The sequence below is a fragment of the Lithobates pipiens genome, unplaced genomic scaffold, assembly GCF_037356315.1.
Source record: "Lithobates pipiens isolate NorthernLeopardFrog02 unplaced genomic scaffold, aLitPip1_a1.2 Scaffold_13, whole genome shotgun sequence".
Lineage (NCBI taxonomy): Eukaryota > Metazoa > Chordata > Amphibia > Anura > Ranidae > Lithobates > Lithobates pipiens.
The window spans coordinates 360,628,949-360,642,535 of NW_027507718.1; the positions used below are offsets into that span (position 1 = coordinate 360,628,949).

The window sequence follows — 13,587 nt, forward strand, 5'->3', positions numbered from 1 at the left end:
GCAGTAACTTGTTTTGATAAAGCCCGCCATAGGCGGATTGAAATTTGCTGGTTCAGCAGGAACCACCTGAATTTAGATCCACCTATGAGCAGGGTGGTTGTGCTGAAGTCAATCTATCAATTGACTTCAATACAACCAGCCTGCCGGATGGTTTTTTTTGTGTGCGATTACTGTCACTGGATATACAGTATCTGGCGGCAATAATCATTGTATTCTGACAGCGGGGAAACCTCCCACCCTCAGCATACAATAGCAAGGTGGCAAGGATTTCCAAATCAACAATAAATGTGTTGATTGGGAATCAAGCTATTTTTTCCCCTTCAACCCATGGTGGACCAGGGCCACTAATTGAAAAATGCAGACTCTAAACTGCAAGCCACAAAAAAACTCAGATGAGGAAGGAGATTTGGACATGTAGGTAGGCATTCTTTATGTCCACTAATGCCAGAAAATCCCCTGGCTATAGCAAAACCATTCAAAACCTTTGTGCTTTGAGAAATTTGTTGAGACTCTGTAAATCCCCAAAAATTTGGCAAACATATCCATTTGGCTTGAAATCATAAACAGGTATGAATAAAAGCTGAGAACCCCTTCCTGTTCTGGAAGTGGCATGATTACTTTCTTGAACAAACAGGTAACAAGAGAGACATTCTATTTTGTGGAAAAAAATGCAAAAGCCTGCAACCTTCCCCCTACCTGAATAAATCAGAAAACCTCTTCATATAGAGGAAGACCTCTAATCAGATCTTTGCTGCTTTCAATGACCAAGTTCTTTTGTGGGGCTAAGGTTTCAAAATGGAAGATAAGCAGCGTGAGAGACAAAAATACTGCTTCGAGGAAAGCTTTTACAAGATAACCTTGCTGGCTAGTTTTTTTAGCCAAATATCCTATGTGTGTGAATGGACAAAATTCCCACGCATAAAACTTGCTGAGTGGAACCCTTCAAGGCATCCATAGTAAAACAAAGAGCCTGAGTTAACTCTGCAAAGTTTCCACTTATGTTACGCTCACTGTCTGTGAAATACAAGCTCCTAGACGCTGACAGACACCAAAACACTGCTACTGCATAGCAGCCCCAGCTAAAAAAAGGGAGCCTTCAGCAATGTTTCAAATCTCTTATTTGCTGGAGCCTTGAAAATGTAAACATCATCCACAGGGCGTGTCACATTCTTGTTAACTTGTTAAGATAGGAAAACAGCTGCCTCAACTTCTTAACTAACTTTTCCTCCATAGAATGCAGCTGAGCAAACCCTTTTAAGAGGAAATAACACCTTATCAGTGTGAGCCACTTCTGCAAACATCCCCTCCTCTAAGTAAGAGGAAGTGAAAAACTGGGAACTTTGCAGTGAACTTAAGTTGCCTTAAAGGACTCTGATTCAGGAAGTAGTAAATGCAATCCTTAAGTAAAATTCCAGATTAACTTCGCTAGGCCTTGCCAGACCTAAAAAACATCTTGAACCTGAGGTTCCTCAGAGTCAGGTGACTCAGATGTGGAAACTACTGACCCTTCTGCATCCACTATCTACCTGTCATCCGCTCAATCTTTTTCCAAAAAAGTAGAGGGGACCAGCGAAGGAGAGTGACCATGCTTCTTTGTACTTTGCCCCATTGAGGCAAAACAGACAGGCAAACTTATTTTGTACACTCGCCAGCAGCTGACAAATCCTCCTTCATAAGTCATGTAGACATCTTTGTTTTAGCCACAAGACTAGACTGGCATAAAGGTTCAGATTATCCTGATACCTTTGGCCTTCATCAGCCTGAAAAGAAGAGTTACAGGACCTGTGTCTAGACAAGACAGCCCCCCTTAGCATTTTACAAGACCAAAAGAGAGTGGCTGTGGTCAGTTATGAAAGCTATGTCATCCACCTTGTGAAGGACATGTAAAAGAAGGTCAGATGACAAAAATATCATTCATTGAAGACATCTAAGCTCTTTCCCATCCAGTTTGGTGTTAAACTACTGTGTTTCTGCTTCCAGTGCCCTTCTGTGTCATCTTCCATAATGAGAACAATAAGGTGCAAATGTGCAATACAAAAGGTTTGGGTTATGAACACTATCTGAAAGATCTTGAAATATTTGGTTGCTATTTCATACATTGAAATGCATGAATGTAGAATTGAAAGATCCACAGAAAGAGGCAAAACAAGCTGACTTGAATGAACATACAAGTTAACAATAGCATCAGCCAGTTTATTGGTCAACTATGTAAGTAAAGATGAATCTGCCACCAATGTCACATCAGTAGTAAAATTAAAAAGTTAGGGCAGCCTTTACCCAACTACAGGCAACCTTGAGAATATGTCAGCTTGGCAGAAATAATAAAGAACAAATGGGTTTGGGACATGAAATAATAAAGAAAAAATTGTGAACTACAGACGTTTATCAACATATTGCTTTAGCTGATTCAGTAATTGAAATCAAAGGTTGTCTTTAGTGCTGAATTATGGATTGAGTATAATAAAGCAGCTACACACCAAAAATGGTCAAAGAACGAAGGCTGGTTCATGCTAGAATGTGCATATTTTTGTACGCTTCATTATTGATAGTCCATTCATTTCAATGGTCTGCCAAATACGTGAGAACACATAAAAATCAAGGCAGGCACTACTTTTCAAAATCATGCAGCACCAAACATCATGGTATTGCACCACATTTGGTAGATGCGTTTAGGGTGCAAGTAATGCTTAATGGCACCCACGCACCTTTAGTTAAGTCAGTGTGTTCCTGTGCGGTGCAGGAAATGCATTTTTCCTGCATGCATTCTGGTGTGAGTGGGCCCTTAAAGTAGCCATCAGAAACCTGTACATCATAACCTAAAGACAGATACAAAAATAAGGACTGAAAGACAGTAATGGTTCACACACGAACAACACAGGAAGGAGGTTCGTGTTCACGTGCAATTCATTGCGGTGCTATTTTCACCCTATTGATTTGAATGGGCTAAAATTGCACTGGATCAAACAAAATGCACTGCATGCACTACTTTTCAAAAGGGCACCTCACCAAATCACATGGTACTGTGTGGTACTATGTGATCTGAAGCAAGCAAATGCACTGTGTTTGCGATCCGCATTTGGAGTGTCGATAAGAATATATTGACTGCTGAAATCGCATAGGCTATGCGTTTTGAGCACGTACATGAGAAATGTGCACGAACGTGCCTTTCCCACGCTGAATTCTGCTGTGAAAGTAGTAGTGGAGTGTTTTACCATGTTTAAGTGATATCATTTACTGGATAACTTATTAAAGATGCACACTTTAGGGACAACTAGTAGATAGTGGCTTTTCAGCTGCTCTGTGCTACACAATGAAGTAAAAAGGAAAAGACAAATTTGGAAATACACAATTGATTAAAAATGTAACAGTTCAAATGTATGTACATTTTAAGACTTCAAATGAAAATGATTATTTAACCAAAAACTATCATGTTTTCAGAAATGTATCACTATTTTGTCTGATATCTTATGCAAATGAACTAAAAAACTAACCTTTCACCTTTTAGTAATGTCTTGGCAAATCTGATAAACAACAAGTTAACCCGTTTACTGTCAATCTATAAAGTTTGGTTCCCATAGTAAGGTGCTAATGAATTCTTAACAAATTAAACAAATGAAATACAGTGTCTTTTTTTCTGATATAGTCTAACTAATTTAGTCATTTATATTCCTGTATAATGTTAATTTGCAGAGAAAATGCTTGTAATTTTTCTTTTTTTTTACAATTAGCTGATTTTCTGTAATTCAAACTAATCATTATTTACAAAAGCTAATATTATGGAATTGAATGTTTAATGATTCAGACTAAGCCCTTGTACACACGGTCGGAGATTCCGACAACCAAAATCCGATGGATCTTGTCCGAAACTGTTGCATACACATGGTCGGACAAAGTTGTCGGAAAATCCGATCTTTCAGAACGCGATGATGTAATTTCATTACGATGGGACTATGTTCAGGCTAGTAGCCAATAACTTTGATGTAGGAATTTGATCTGAGCATGCGTGGCACTTTGTCCGATCGGAATTCTCTACACATGATCGGAGTATGTCCGATCGGAGCATTTTGTCGGAAAATATTTCCGGCAAGTTGGAAAATTTGGTCCGACGGATATTCTGACGGAAATGGTCCGATGCAGACCACACACAGTCGGAATATCCGTCAAAACGCTCCGATCGGACACATTCCGTTGGAATCTCTGATCGTGTGTACAAGGGCTAAGAATGGCACCGGATTGTAGATACCATCTCAAAAACAGTAGGAGAGGAAATACTGTCTGACTCTCAAATGAGTAGGCTGAGTAACTGGCCTGCCATGATACCCACTCAATGTTGACAACGTAACATATTTGGTGACATAATCCTTTCCTCAGTTTCACAGCACATGAAATAATTCTGTCTCCACTCAGGAAAGTTTACCAAATTTCAAAAGCTCCCCATCTCTGACTTGAATTGAAGAGTTTGATACCACATATGTGATTCAGAATACCCAGGTCTGTAGGCTGTGCTGTACATTGCATACCCCTGACAAATACAATCTGTAAGCTGCGATATAAGCTACATAGCCCCAACCACTGGGATTTGTAAAATGTGCTATAATTTACATAAACCAAACCCCTCCACACTGTAAGCTATCCTGTACCTAAAGAGCTCTCTCAAGACCTTTGCAACCTTATTGTTGCAAAAGATACTGATGGGATTGGTTACACTAGGATTTCTAAACTTCTGAAGGTTCCAGTGAGCACTGTTTGGGCCATTATCCAGAAGTGAAAAAGAATATAATTTCATAATAAACCTGGCCACACACTGGTTACAGAAATCTTTCTGTAACCAATGCCATTAGTATGTTTTTCAACAATAAGGTTGTGAAGGTCTTGGGAGAGCTTTTTTCTTTTACCCATTATGAGATGTTTATAGGCCATCAGTTGAGACTGAACCAGCTGATAATAATTTGCACTGACTAGGGGCAGGATTGCTTTCTAATTACTAATAGATTTCAGCTGGTGTCTTGGTTTTCCATGCCTCTTTGCATCTCTCTTTCTTCATGTGTTCAATACTTTTTCCCTGTATCATTACATTTTATTACACAAAACTTAAAGCGGTTTTCCGCCCCCAAAAAAATAAGAAATAAAAGCCAGCAGCTACATATACTGCAGCTGCTGGCTTTTAACAATAGGACCTGTCCTGGAGCCCAGTGATTTGGCACCACAGCTGATGTTTCCATCAGCTGTTGGATGCTTCTGCCGCCGCCATTGTGGGTAAGGGTACCTGGCAGTTTAGCCTTATGGCTTCACGCCGGGAACCCTACTGCACATGTGCGAGGCCCCACTCCTCTCTCCTACTGGCTCAGCGACAGGGAGAGGAGGAGGAAGGAGGAGGGAGCCCTGCAAGGATGTCACAGGCCCCGACCCGGACTCCTGTAAGTAGGAACAGGATACCTGTTAAAGACAGGTATCCTGTCCCCCTCCCCAAAAGGTGCCAGCTGTGGCATCGGAGGGGAGATGAGAAAAATTAGTGAAAGTTGAACTTTTGGGTGGAACTCCGCTTTAATTTCTGAATTTATTTGTTTTGGTTTCTTTGTATGTATAGATTGCTGACATGTGGTGAAAATAGATAAGATATAAAAACATATTTTTAAAGGTCAAATGAAAAAAAAAAAGATAAATCAAAAAAAAGGGATAAAGAAAAAAAAAGAGAAATAAATAAAAATAAAAAAAGTTGAAAACAAAAACAAATAAAAAAGAGAAAATGACTATAATGAAGAAACAGAAATTAGCAATCCCAAAGAAATTATAATACAGGCATACCCCACTTTTAAGTACACAGTGGGGTTTATTTACTAAAGCTGGAAAGTGCAAAATCAGGCTCACTTCTGCATAGAAACCAATGAACTTCCAGGTTTTATTACTAAAGCTTAACTGAACAAGCTGGGGTTAGAAGCTCATTGGTTTATATGCAGAAGTGAGCCTGATTTTGCACTTTCCAGCTTTAGTAAATAAAGCCCATTGTGTACTTAAAAGTGGGGTATGCCTGTAAGCAGTAAAAAGTCTATCTTAATAATGGGGTACCTCAAACACTGGTATAAGCAGCCAACTAGGAGATCAGGTAGTTCACATGTCGATTAATGGGGTGTAGCTCACATACATAGATTTAACAGAAAGGGTAATCGGAAACACCAACATAAATTAGTTTACCCAATAGTTTACCCAATATGCTGACATGACATACATGCAGTTATATGCATTTATATGAGTTTATAGGACATTTTTAAAGGCATATAAATGCATGTAATAATTTTAAATGGTAGAATTTACACTGTGCTTTTACCTGAGATTAGCTGCGTTTAAAATACAACCCAAAAATCTTAACCCAATCCTTAATCTTCAACCCTTGACCCTAAAAAAATCCTTAATTTAATCCTTAATATTTAGTAAACCCTTGCAAATCTATACTTAGCTCAACGTGTGCAGAGAGTACCAGACCATCTTGTGCCCATATTGTTGCTGAATGCTAACTGTTCTGTGCCAAGATCTACAAATTTTAGGCCCCTTTCACATAAGGCAGATTCTGTTATGATCAGTAAGGGATTTGCTCACAGATCCAATGCATATCTGTGAGCAAATCCCTTACTGCAGAGAAGGTGGATGACAGCTCAGTGTCTGCTCAGTCTATGTAGCATGGACACAGACAGAGCCCGCTCTGCAGGGTTGAGGGTGACCAGATGTAAATGGGCAGTGATCCGCCTAGACAGAGGAGATAACATATCGCCTTCCATTTGTTTTTAGTGGACCAGATAAGATAGGCGGTAGGTGGCTGTAAATCAACACAAGTTCATTTACAACCACCGGTCCATAGGGATGAATGGACCATCTGATCAGATTTGCCTGAAAAACTGACAGGCAGACCTGAATAGAACCGTTGTGTAAAAGGGTGCTGGGAACTAATCATTTAAAGGTTGATTCAAATCAAGTGAAAACATGCCTTTTCTACAGTTATTTTGGTAGGAACATTTTAGATGAGAAATAATACCGATTTTAATTATTTAAAAAAAAAATGTACTTACCAAGAAGCTTCTTTAATCCTTGCTGCTTCTGAATATTACTGAGTTCAGTTTGGCAAGGAGGATCTATGGCAAAGAACAAGCCAATGTTATTACCAATCCATTTACATTAAAGTAAAAGTAAATCACCACAGCAAAAGGTAAATTCTGCTCCCCAAGGAGCTTTTAGCCATATTATGCAAGTCTGCCCAGCATATTTGCACAATATAGCGCACTTGCACAGAAAAAGTATACCTTCCAGCACTGCAATGTCCGCATTCCACTCCATGGCCAGTGCTTCCATCATTACTAAGTTTTTCCTGGGTTTGCAGTCTATGGCCATCTTGAATGGCTGGCCTAGGGTTACAATACCCTCACGTATGCGCTTGATGAAACTGTACACTGTGCTGTGAATGCGTGGCTCAGTGTACACCTATGCTGACAGGTGGATAGAAGCATCTAAGACAGAAGAGACATACATTGTCTTTTCTGCCATAAAAAAATCCTGCATTACTCTTTTTAAAAAAAAATAAACGCTTTTTCCACTTGCATACTGTAACAGTTAGTATATAAGAAGTAATTACATATGGTATATGAGTATAACTCCACTTTTAGATTGTAAGCTCTATCGAGCAGAGCCTCTGATTCCTCCTGCATTGAATTGTATTGTAACTCTACTGTTTGCCCTCATGTTGTAAAGCACTGTACAAACTATCGGTGCTATATAAATATTGTACAGGCATACCCCACTTTTAAGTACACAATGGGGTTTATTTACAAAAGCTGGAAAGTGCAAAATCAGGCTCACTTCTGCATAGAAACCAATCAGCTTCCATATTTTATTACCAAAGCTTAATTCAACAAGCTGTGGTTAGAAGCCCATTAGTTTCTATGCAGAAGTGAGCCTGATTTTGAACTTTCCAGCTTTGGTAAATAAACCCCACTGTGTACTTAAAAGTGGGGTATTCCTGTATAATAATAATAATAATAATTTGTTAAGAAAAATAACAATTCTCTTTATGTACATTAGCTGTGACATTAGGACAAGCATCTGTGTCCATACTGCCGTCGCAGCACCTGTAATGTAGAGACTGAAAAAATGACCCATACCCAGTATATGGGCATCAGAGTCCATATGAATGAGGCCAAAATTTTGCTGTGTATCAGTGCAGATGTCTGAGAAATTAGTGAGCCAATTACACAAACAAGAAATTAAATTTCTGAAGGGAATTCTGTACACCACCAGAGTAGAAAAACTCCTCCACATTGCCATACTGCATTGATTTTTTTTTTACATTTCAAATTCTACAGAGATGGAAATGGAAAGCTAAAAAAGCAAACACTCAATTGCAAAATGGCTTGTGTAGATATTTGACATACAATATTATTATTTTTAAATATAATAGGAGGTATATAACTTACTTTGCAGGTACCAATCCACACATGATGTGTACCATTTAGAAGACATTTAGATGGATTTACTAAATAAAATCATGTGCAAGCAAAAATGCTGTTTTTCCTATTTTCCTTACACCTGTTTGGGTATTCATTACAAGTAAAGCTTCACTATGTTAACAAAGCTCTGAGGAAAATGAGTGCAACTGCACTTCAAAGTGGACAGTCTATTTTCCTTTAGTAAATTAACCCCCAAGTATAAATAATACCAAGCTTGCATAATGAAGCACTTGTCAGCTATTTTCCAAACAGCATGAAAATCCCACAAATCACTGAAAGATTATGGAAAGACTAATGCCACGTACACACGATCGGATTTTCCGACAGGAAATGTTGGCTGTCAGCTTGTTGGTGGTAAGTCCAACCGTGTGTGTGTGCTACATCAGACATTTGTTGTCAGACTTTCTGCCAACAAATGTTGGCTAGCACGTTCTTAAATTTTCCGCTCTCTGCTGATGTCACAGGAATGAGACCAGGCACTGTGTCATCACGACAATAAAGTCTGGATCCGCCAGATGCCTGGACTGATACCCATCTCAGCCTCTTTGTGAGCCGCCGAGAGCCTCAAATGGCCGCTCCCCACAGCCCAGTGCTCCAGTTAGCAGGAGAGTGAGCGGAGAGCTGCTCATTGACAGTCAGCAGCTCTCTGCTCGGGGAGCTGTGAAAACTGAGCCATCAGCGGTTCTCAATTGCTCAGTTCTTAATGTAGAGGCGGCGGGGGACAGATCGGACCAATGCTGCATCCACCTAGGTAAGTATGAAACTGCAAAAAAACATACTTCTATTTTAATAAGATATTTCTAACACACATCATAGGCATGCTTAGAACTACACTCCAAAATACATTCTGCCAACCCTTCTGAGTATGGTGATATGAAATGTGTCAGACTTTTTCTGCCACTGGTGTGCCAGTGATCAGGGACACTGTAACTGGTGTTGGCGGTGATCAAAGACACTGCGTCTGCTGCAGAGGTGATCAAGGACACTGTAAGTGGGTGGAAGTTATTAGAGATGTTAACTGGTGACAGCATGTAAAAAAAATAAAAATAATAATTTAATGCATGAACTGTTTATTTACCAGACATTTGGGTTGATTTACTAAAACTGCAGAGTGCAAAATCTAGTGCAGTTCTGCATAGAAACCAATCAGCTTTCAAGTTTTTTGTCAAAACCCAAATTGAACAAGCTAATGTTAGAAGCTGATTGGTTTCTATGTAGAGCTGCACAAGGACGGCACCCCAGATGATAGCTTCGTGGATGAAATGTGTCGGGTCGAGCCTGCTGTTCCTATTGCATCATTTAATCGATTAATAAGCGATTGTTTTACCTCTTCCAAAATGTGAGTGTAAACCTTTCATTTTTAATAATACATTTTGTGTTATGCGGATTTACGCTATGTGCATTTTTCATTCCTTTTTGGCCCTATATGTTTGAATCCATATGACGTTTTATATACCTTGGAGCTTCCTTTCTTGTTGACTGGTGGTACATGTGAGAGGAATATTTTATCCAATTGTATCAACGCCTATATCCATCCGGGCTCTACTATTTTTGGTGAAGAATCACCAACAAATGTGTACATTTTATGTGTATGGTATATATTGGTTTAATTACCTGATATCACTGTATTTTATATGTGTGGTATACGTTGGTTTAATCACCTGATATCACTGCATTTCTATGTATGGTATACATTGGTTTAATCACCTGATATCAATATTTCAATATTGCATGTTATATTGTTAGTTTGATATCTTCAAAATTATTTTAACTTTGATACATTTTGATGTGTATCAGGTTATCTATGCACCTTAGATCACTTATTTAAATTTCAAATTGTTACTAGTGCTGCACCATTACTTTTTTACTTTTACTCTTTGCAATTGTCATTTGCGGTGCTGCAGCCCCCCCCTTTTTTTTTAGACATCGCGGTATTTAGCACATTTTTTTTCATTGTCTGTAAACTTAATAAGAATTTTAGGGGTTATGTTCCCTGAATTTTAATGTTAGTTTTATCTTAATGTGTATTAATAAACTGTTTGTATTTTAATATGTGTTCCGTGCTGTGCCATTAAAGTCCATCATCTGTAGGTGGCTTATTAACCGCTTAAGGACCTCCTCCTGCACATATATATCGGCAGAATGACACCGCTGGGCACAAGCACATACAGGTACGTTGCTCTTTAAGTGCCCAGCCGTGGGTCACGACCCGGTCCTGAGCTCCGTGACCGCGGGACCAGTGGTGTCCCTCAATCGGGTCACAGAGTTAAAAAACGAGGAGAGGTCTGTGTAAACTGTCACTGATCATCTGTTACCTGTTATAGGGAAAGACGATCAGTGACGTCAGACGAGAAGCCATGCCCCCCTACAGTTAAAAAAAAACACTCACACACACTTAACCCCTGCCCGCCCCCTAGTGGTTAACTCCTTCACTACCAGTGTCATCTACACAGGAATCAGTGCATTTAAATAGCACTGATTGCTGTATAAATGACAATGGTCCCACAAATGTGTCCAAAATGTCTGATGTGTCCGCTATAATGTAGAAGTCACAATAAAAATCGCTGATCGCCCCATTACTATTAAAAAATAATAATAAAAATGCTATAAAACTATCCCTTATTTTGTAAACGCTATAACTTTTGCGCAAACCAATCAATAATCGCTAATTGCGATTTTTTTTAACCAAATATATGTAGAAGAATATGTATCGGGCTAAACTGAGGGAAAAAAAAGTTTTTTTATATATTTTTTGGGGATATTTATTATAGCAAAAAGTAAAAACTATTGCATTTTTTTCTGAATTTCAAAATTGTCGCTCTATTTTTGTTCATAGCACAAAAAATAAAAACCGCAGAGGTGATCAAATACCACCAAAAGAAAGCTCTATTTGTGGGAAAAAAAGGACGCCAACTTTGTTTGGGAGCCACGTCGCATGACTGCGCAATTGTCAGTTAAAGGGACGCGGTGCTGAATCCCAAAAAAAAAAAGAGGCCTGGTCCTTTGGCTGCAAATTGATCCGGGGCTTAAGTGGTTAAGGGGTTGGATTCACCTTTCTTTTACCTCACTGTATTTTCAAATTTTCTTTTCAGAACAAATAAGGTTTTATCTTGGCAATATTGTCTTAAAAAAAAAGTATTAGAAGTGTTTTAAAGCATGCACTCCTGCCAATAAAAAGTACATAATTTAATTTATAGTTCTACTGTGTATAATTACACTTACATTTTTGTAACTTGAAGTATTGCTTTAACTGACACCATATGCAGACAAAGGATGACCTGCTATGAATAAACCAGAGAAGTTACAATGAAGCAATAATAATATTGCTCTATTGTAATTCTGCTTGACACTACAGATGGTGTTCTATGAGTGTCAGTTTACACAGGAGCAGGAAGATCTGTAATAGGAAGAAAATAAGCCCCATCTGTCATTTTGACATTTTGGAATTGGAAGCAAATATGGCCAGAGAGTTGGAAGTAAGGAGGAGGACTGGACATGACACACACGTGCATACATATTTTAATTAATATATTTAGGTATGTGTAGTAATGCTCCCACATACATTTACTTGAACAGGGTGGCCCTTAAGTGCAAAATCACGCACCTGTACATGATTCCTCTCTTTGGCTCTGGGGCACATGAGCGAGCCACCTCCTGCTGTGATTGGACACAGCAGGAGCCAATCAGCCCATCATTCACTGGAGAGGCAGAACAACGGTCTGCCTATGTAAACAAGGCAGATGGACATTTTGTGATGGAGAAGATGGAGGTCTTGTGTTTCTGCTAAGCAGTGTCATTTATACAGTGACAGATCATTTTTTTAGCACTGATCACTGTATTGGTGTCACTGGTCCACAAAAAGTGTCACTTAGTGTCAGATTTGTCTTCCGCAATGTCGTAGTCCCACTAAAAATCGCTGATCGCCGCCTTTACTAGTTAAAACAAAACAAAAAAAAGTCCATAAATCTATCCCATAGTTTGTAGACGCTTTAACCTTTGAGAAAACCAATCAATATACATTTATTAGGATTTTTTTACCAAAAACATGTAGCAGAATACATATTGGCCTAAATTTATAAAGAAATTTTATTTTTAAAAATTTTCTACTAAATGTTTTTTATAGCAGAAAGTAAAAAAAAAAAAAACTTTTAATTGTCTGCTTTTTTGTTTATAGTGCAAAAAAAAAAAAACCACAGAGGTGATCAAACACCACCAAAAGAAAGCTCTATTTATGGGGAAAAAATGACATAAATTTTATTTGGGTACAATTTCGCACGACCGCGCAATTGTCAGTTAAAGCAACACAGTGCAGTTTCAGAAAAAATGGCCTGGTCAGGAAGGGGGTAATACCTTCCACGGCTGAAGTGGTTAAAACATTGTTTAAAAGTCATCCTTGCTAAAGCAAAGCATTTTCTTAGAAAGCAATTGTCTGACAGGTTTATCACTGAGATGCCAAACAGAGCAGTCTATTCTCTCTTTACAGTATATTAAAAAAGAAAATAAACACGCTACAGATGTTAGGATTTCTGTTAAGCACTTAGAAAAAGCAATATTTTTCCTTTAATGAGAACAGTATGTTTTAAAAGTCAATTTATTTTATTACTATAGTATTTTTTTTTGTTTAGTTACCTTGCTGCCGCTGGAAGCAGTAGCACCACTCATTGTTGGATATTAAGCTGTCCTTGTATGTGTCACATGTATTGAAGAAAGCCTTGGTACATTGTTCATTCTTGTCAATATACATGCTTCTCAGCTCAGACTGATCCAGTAGCAGGTCATAATTTTTATCAAGTCTATTAAACATCCACCCAAGAGAATCCCTGCATATTGGAAGAATGCTGGTATCAAATCCTGTGAAGGGTGACAAAGACAAGTGAGCCTGTATTCAGTATGTGCATACATCGTTGTTTAAAGTGCAAAATACCATAACAATGTTATATAACTTTTATTTTTTTAAAGAACTATAACATATAAAGTTCTCACATACTCTGTCATGCTCAGTTTCATCTATTATGTATAACAATCATACTTCCTAAACCACAAATACAATGCAAGACTATGAGTAAGGATTCAGCTGAAACGCGTTAACATCCTA

At 38.4% G+C, this 13,587-nt stretch overlaps 1 protein-coding gene across 2 annotated transcripts in view; it reads right to left on the reverse strand.

The window, feature by feature from the left end:
• The window catches only part of SPOCK3 (SPARC (osteonectin), cwcv and kazal like domains proteoglycan 3), a 526,887-nt gene that overhangs the window by 8,514 nt on the left and 504,786 nt on the right, over window positions 1–13,587 (reverse strand). For both annotated transcript variants that reach the window (XM_077477168.1, XM_077477167.1), the window contains exons 8-9: window positions 13,122–13,343; window positions 7,062–7,124 (exon numbers count right to left, since the gene is read on the reverse strand). In XM_077477168.1, coding sequence (XP_077333294.1) covers window positions 7,062–7,124; window positions 13,122–13,343 — 285 coding nt within the window. The remainder of the gene's footprint in view (window positions 1–7,061; window positions 7,125–13,121; window positions 13,344–13,587) is intronic.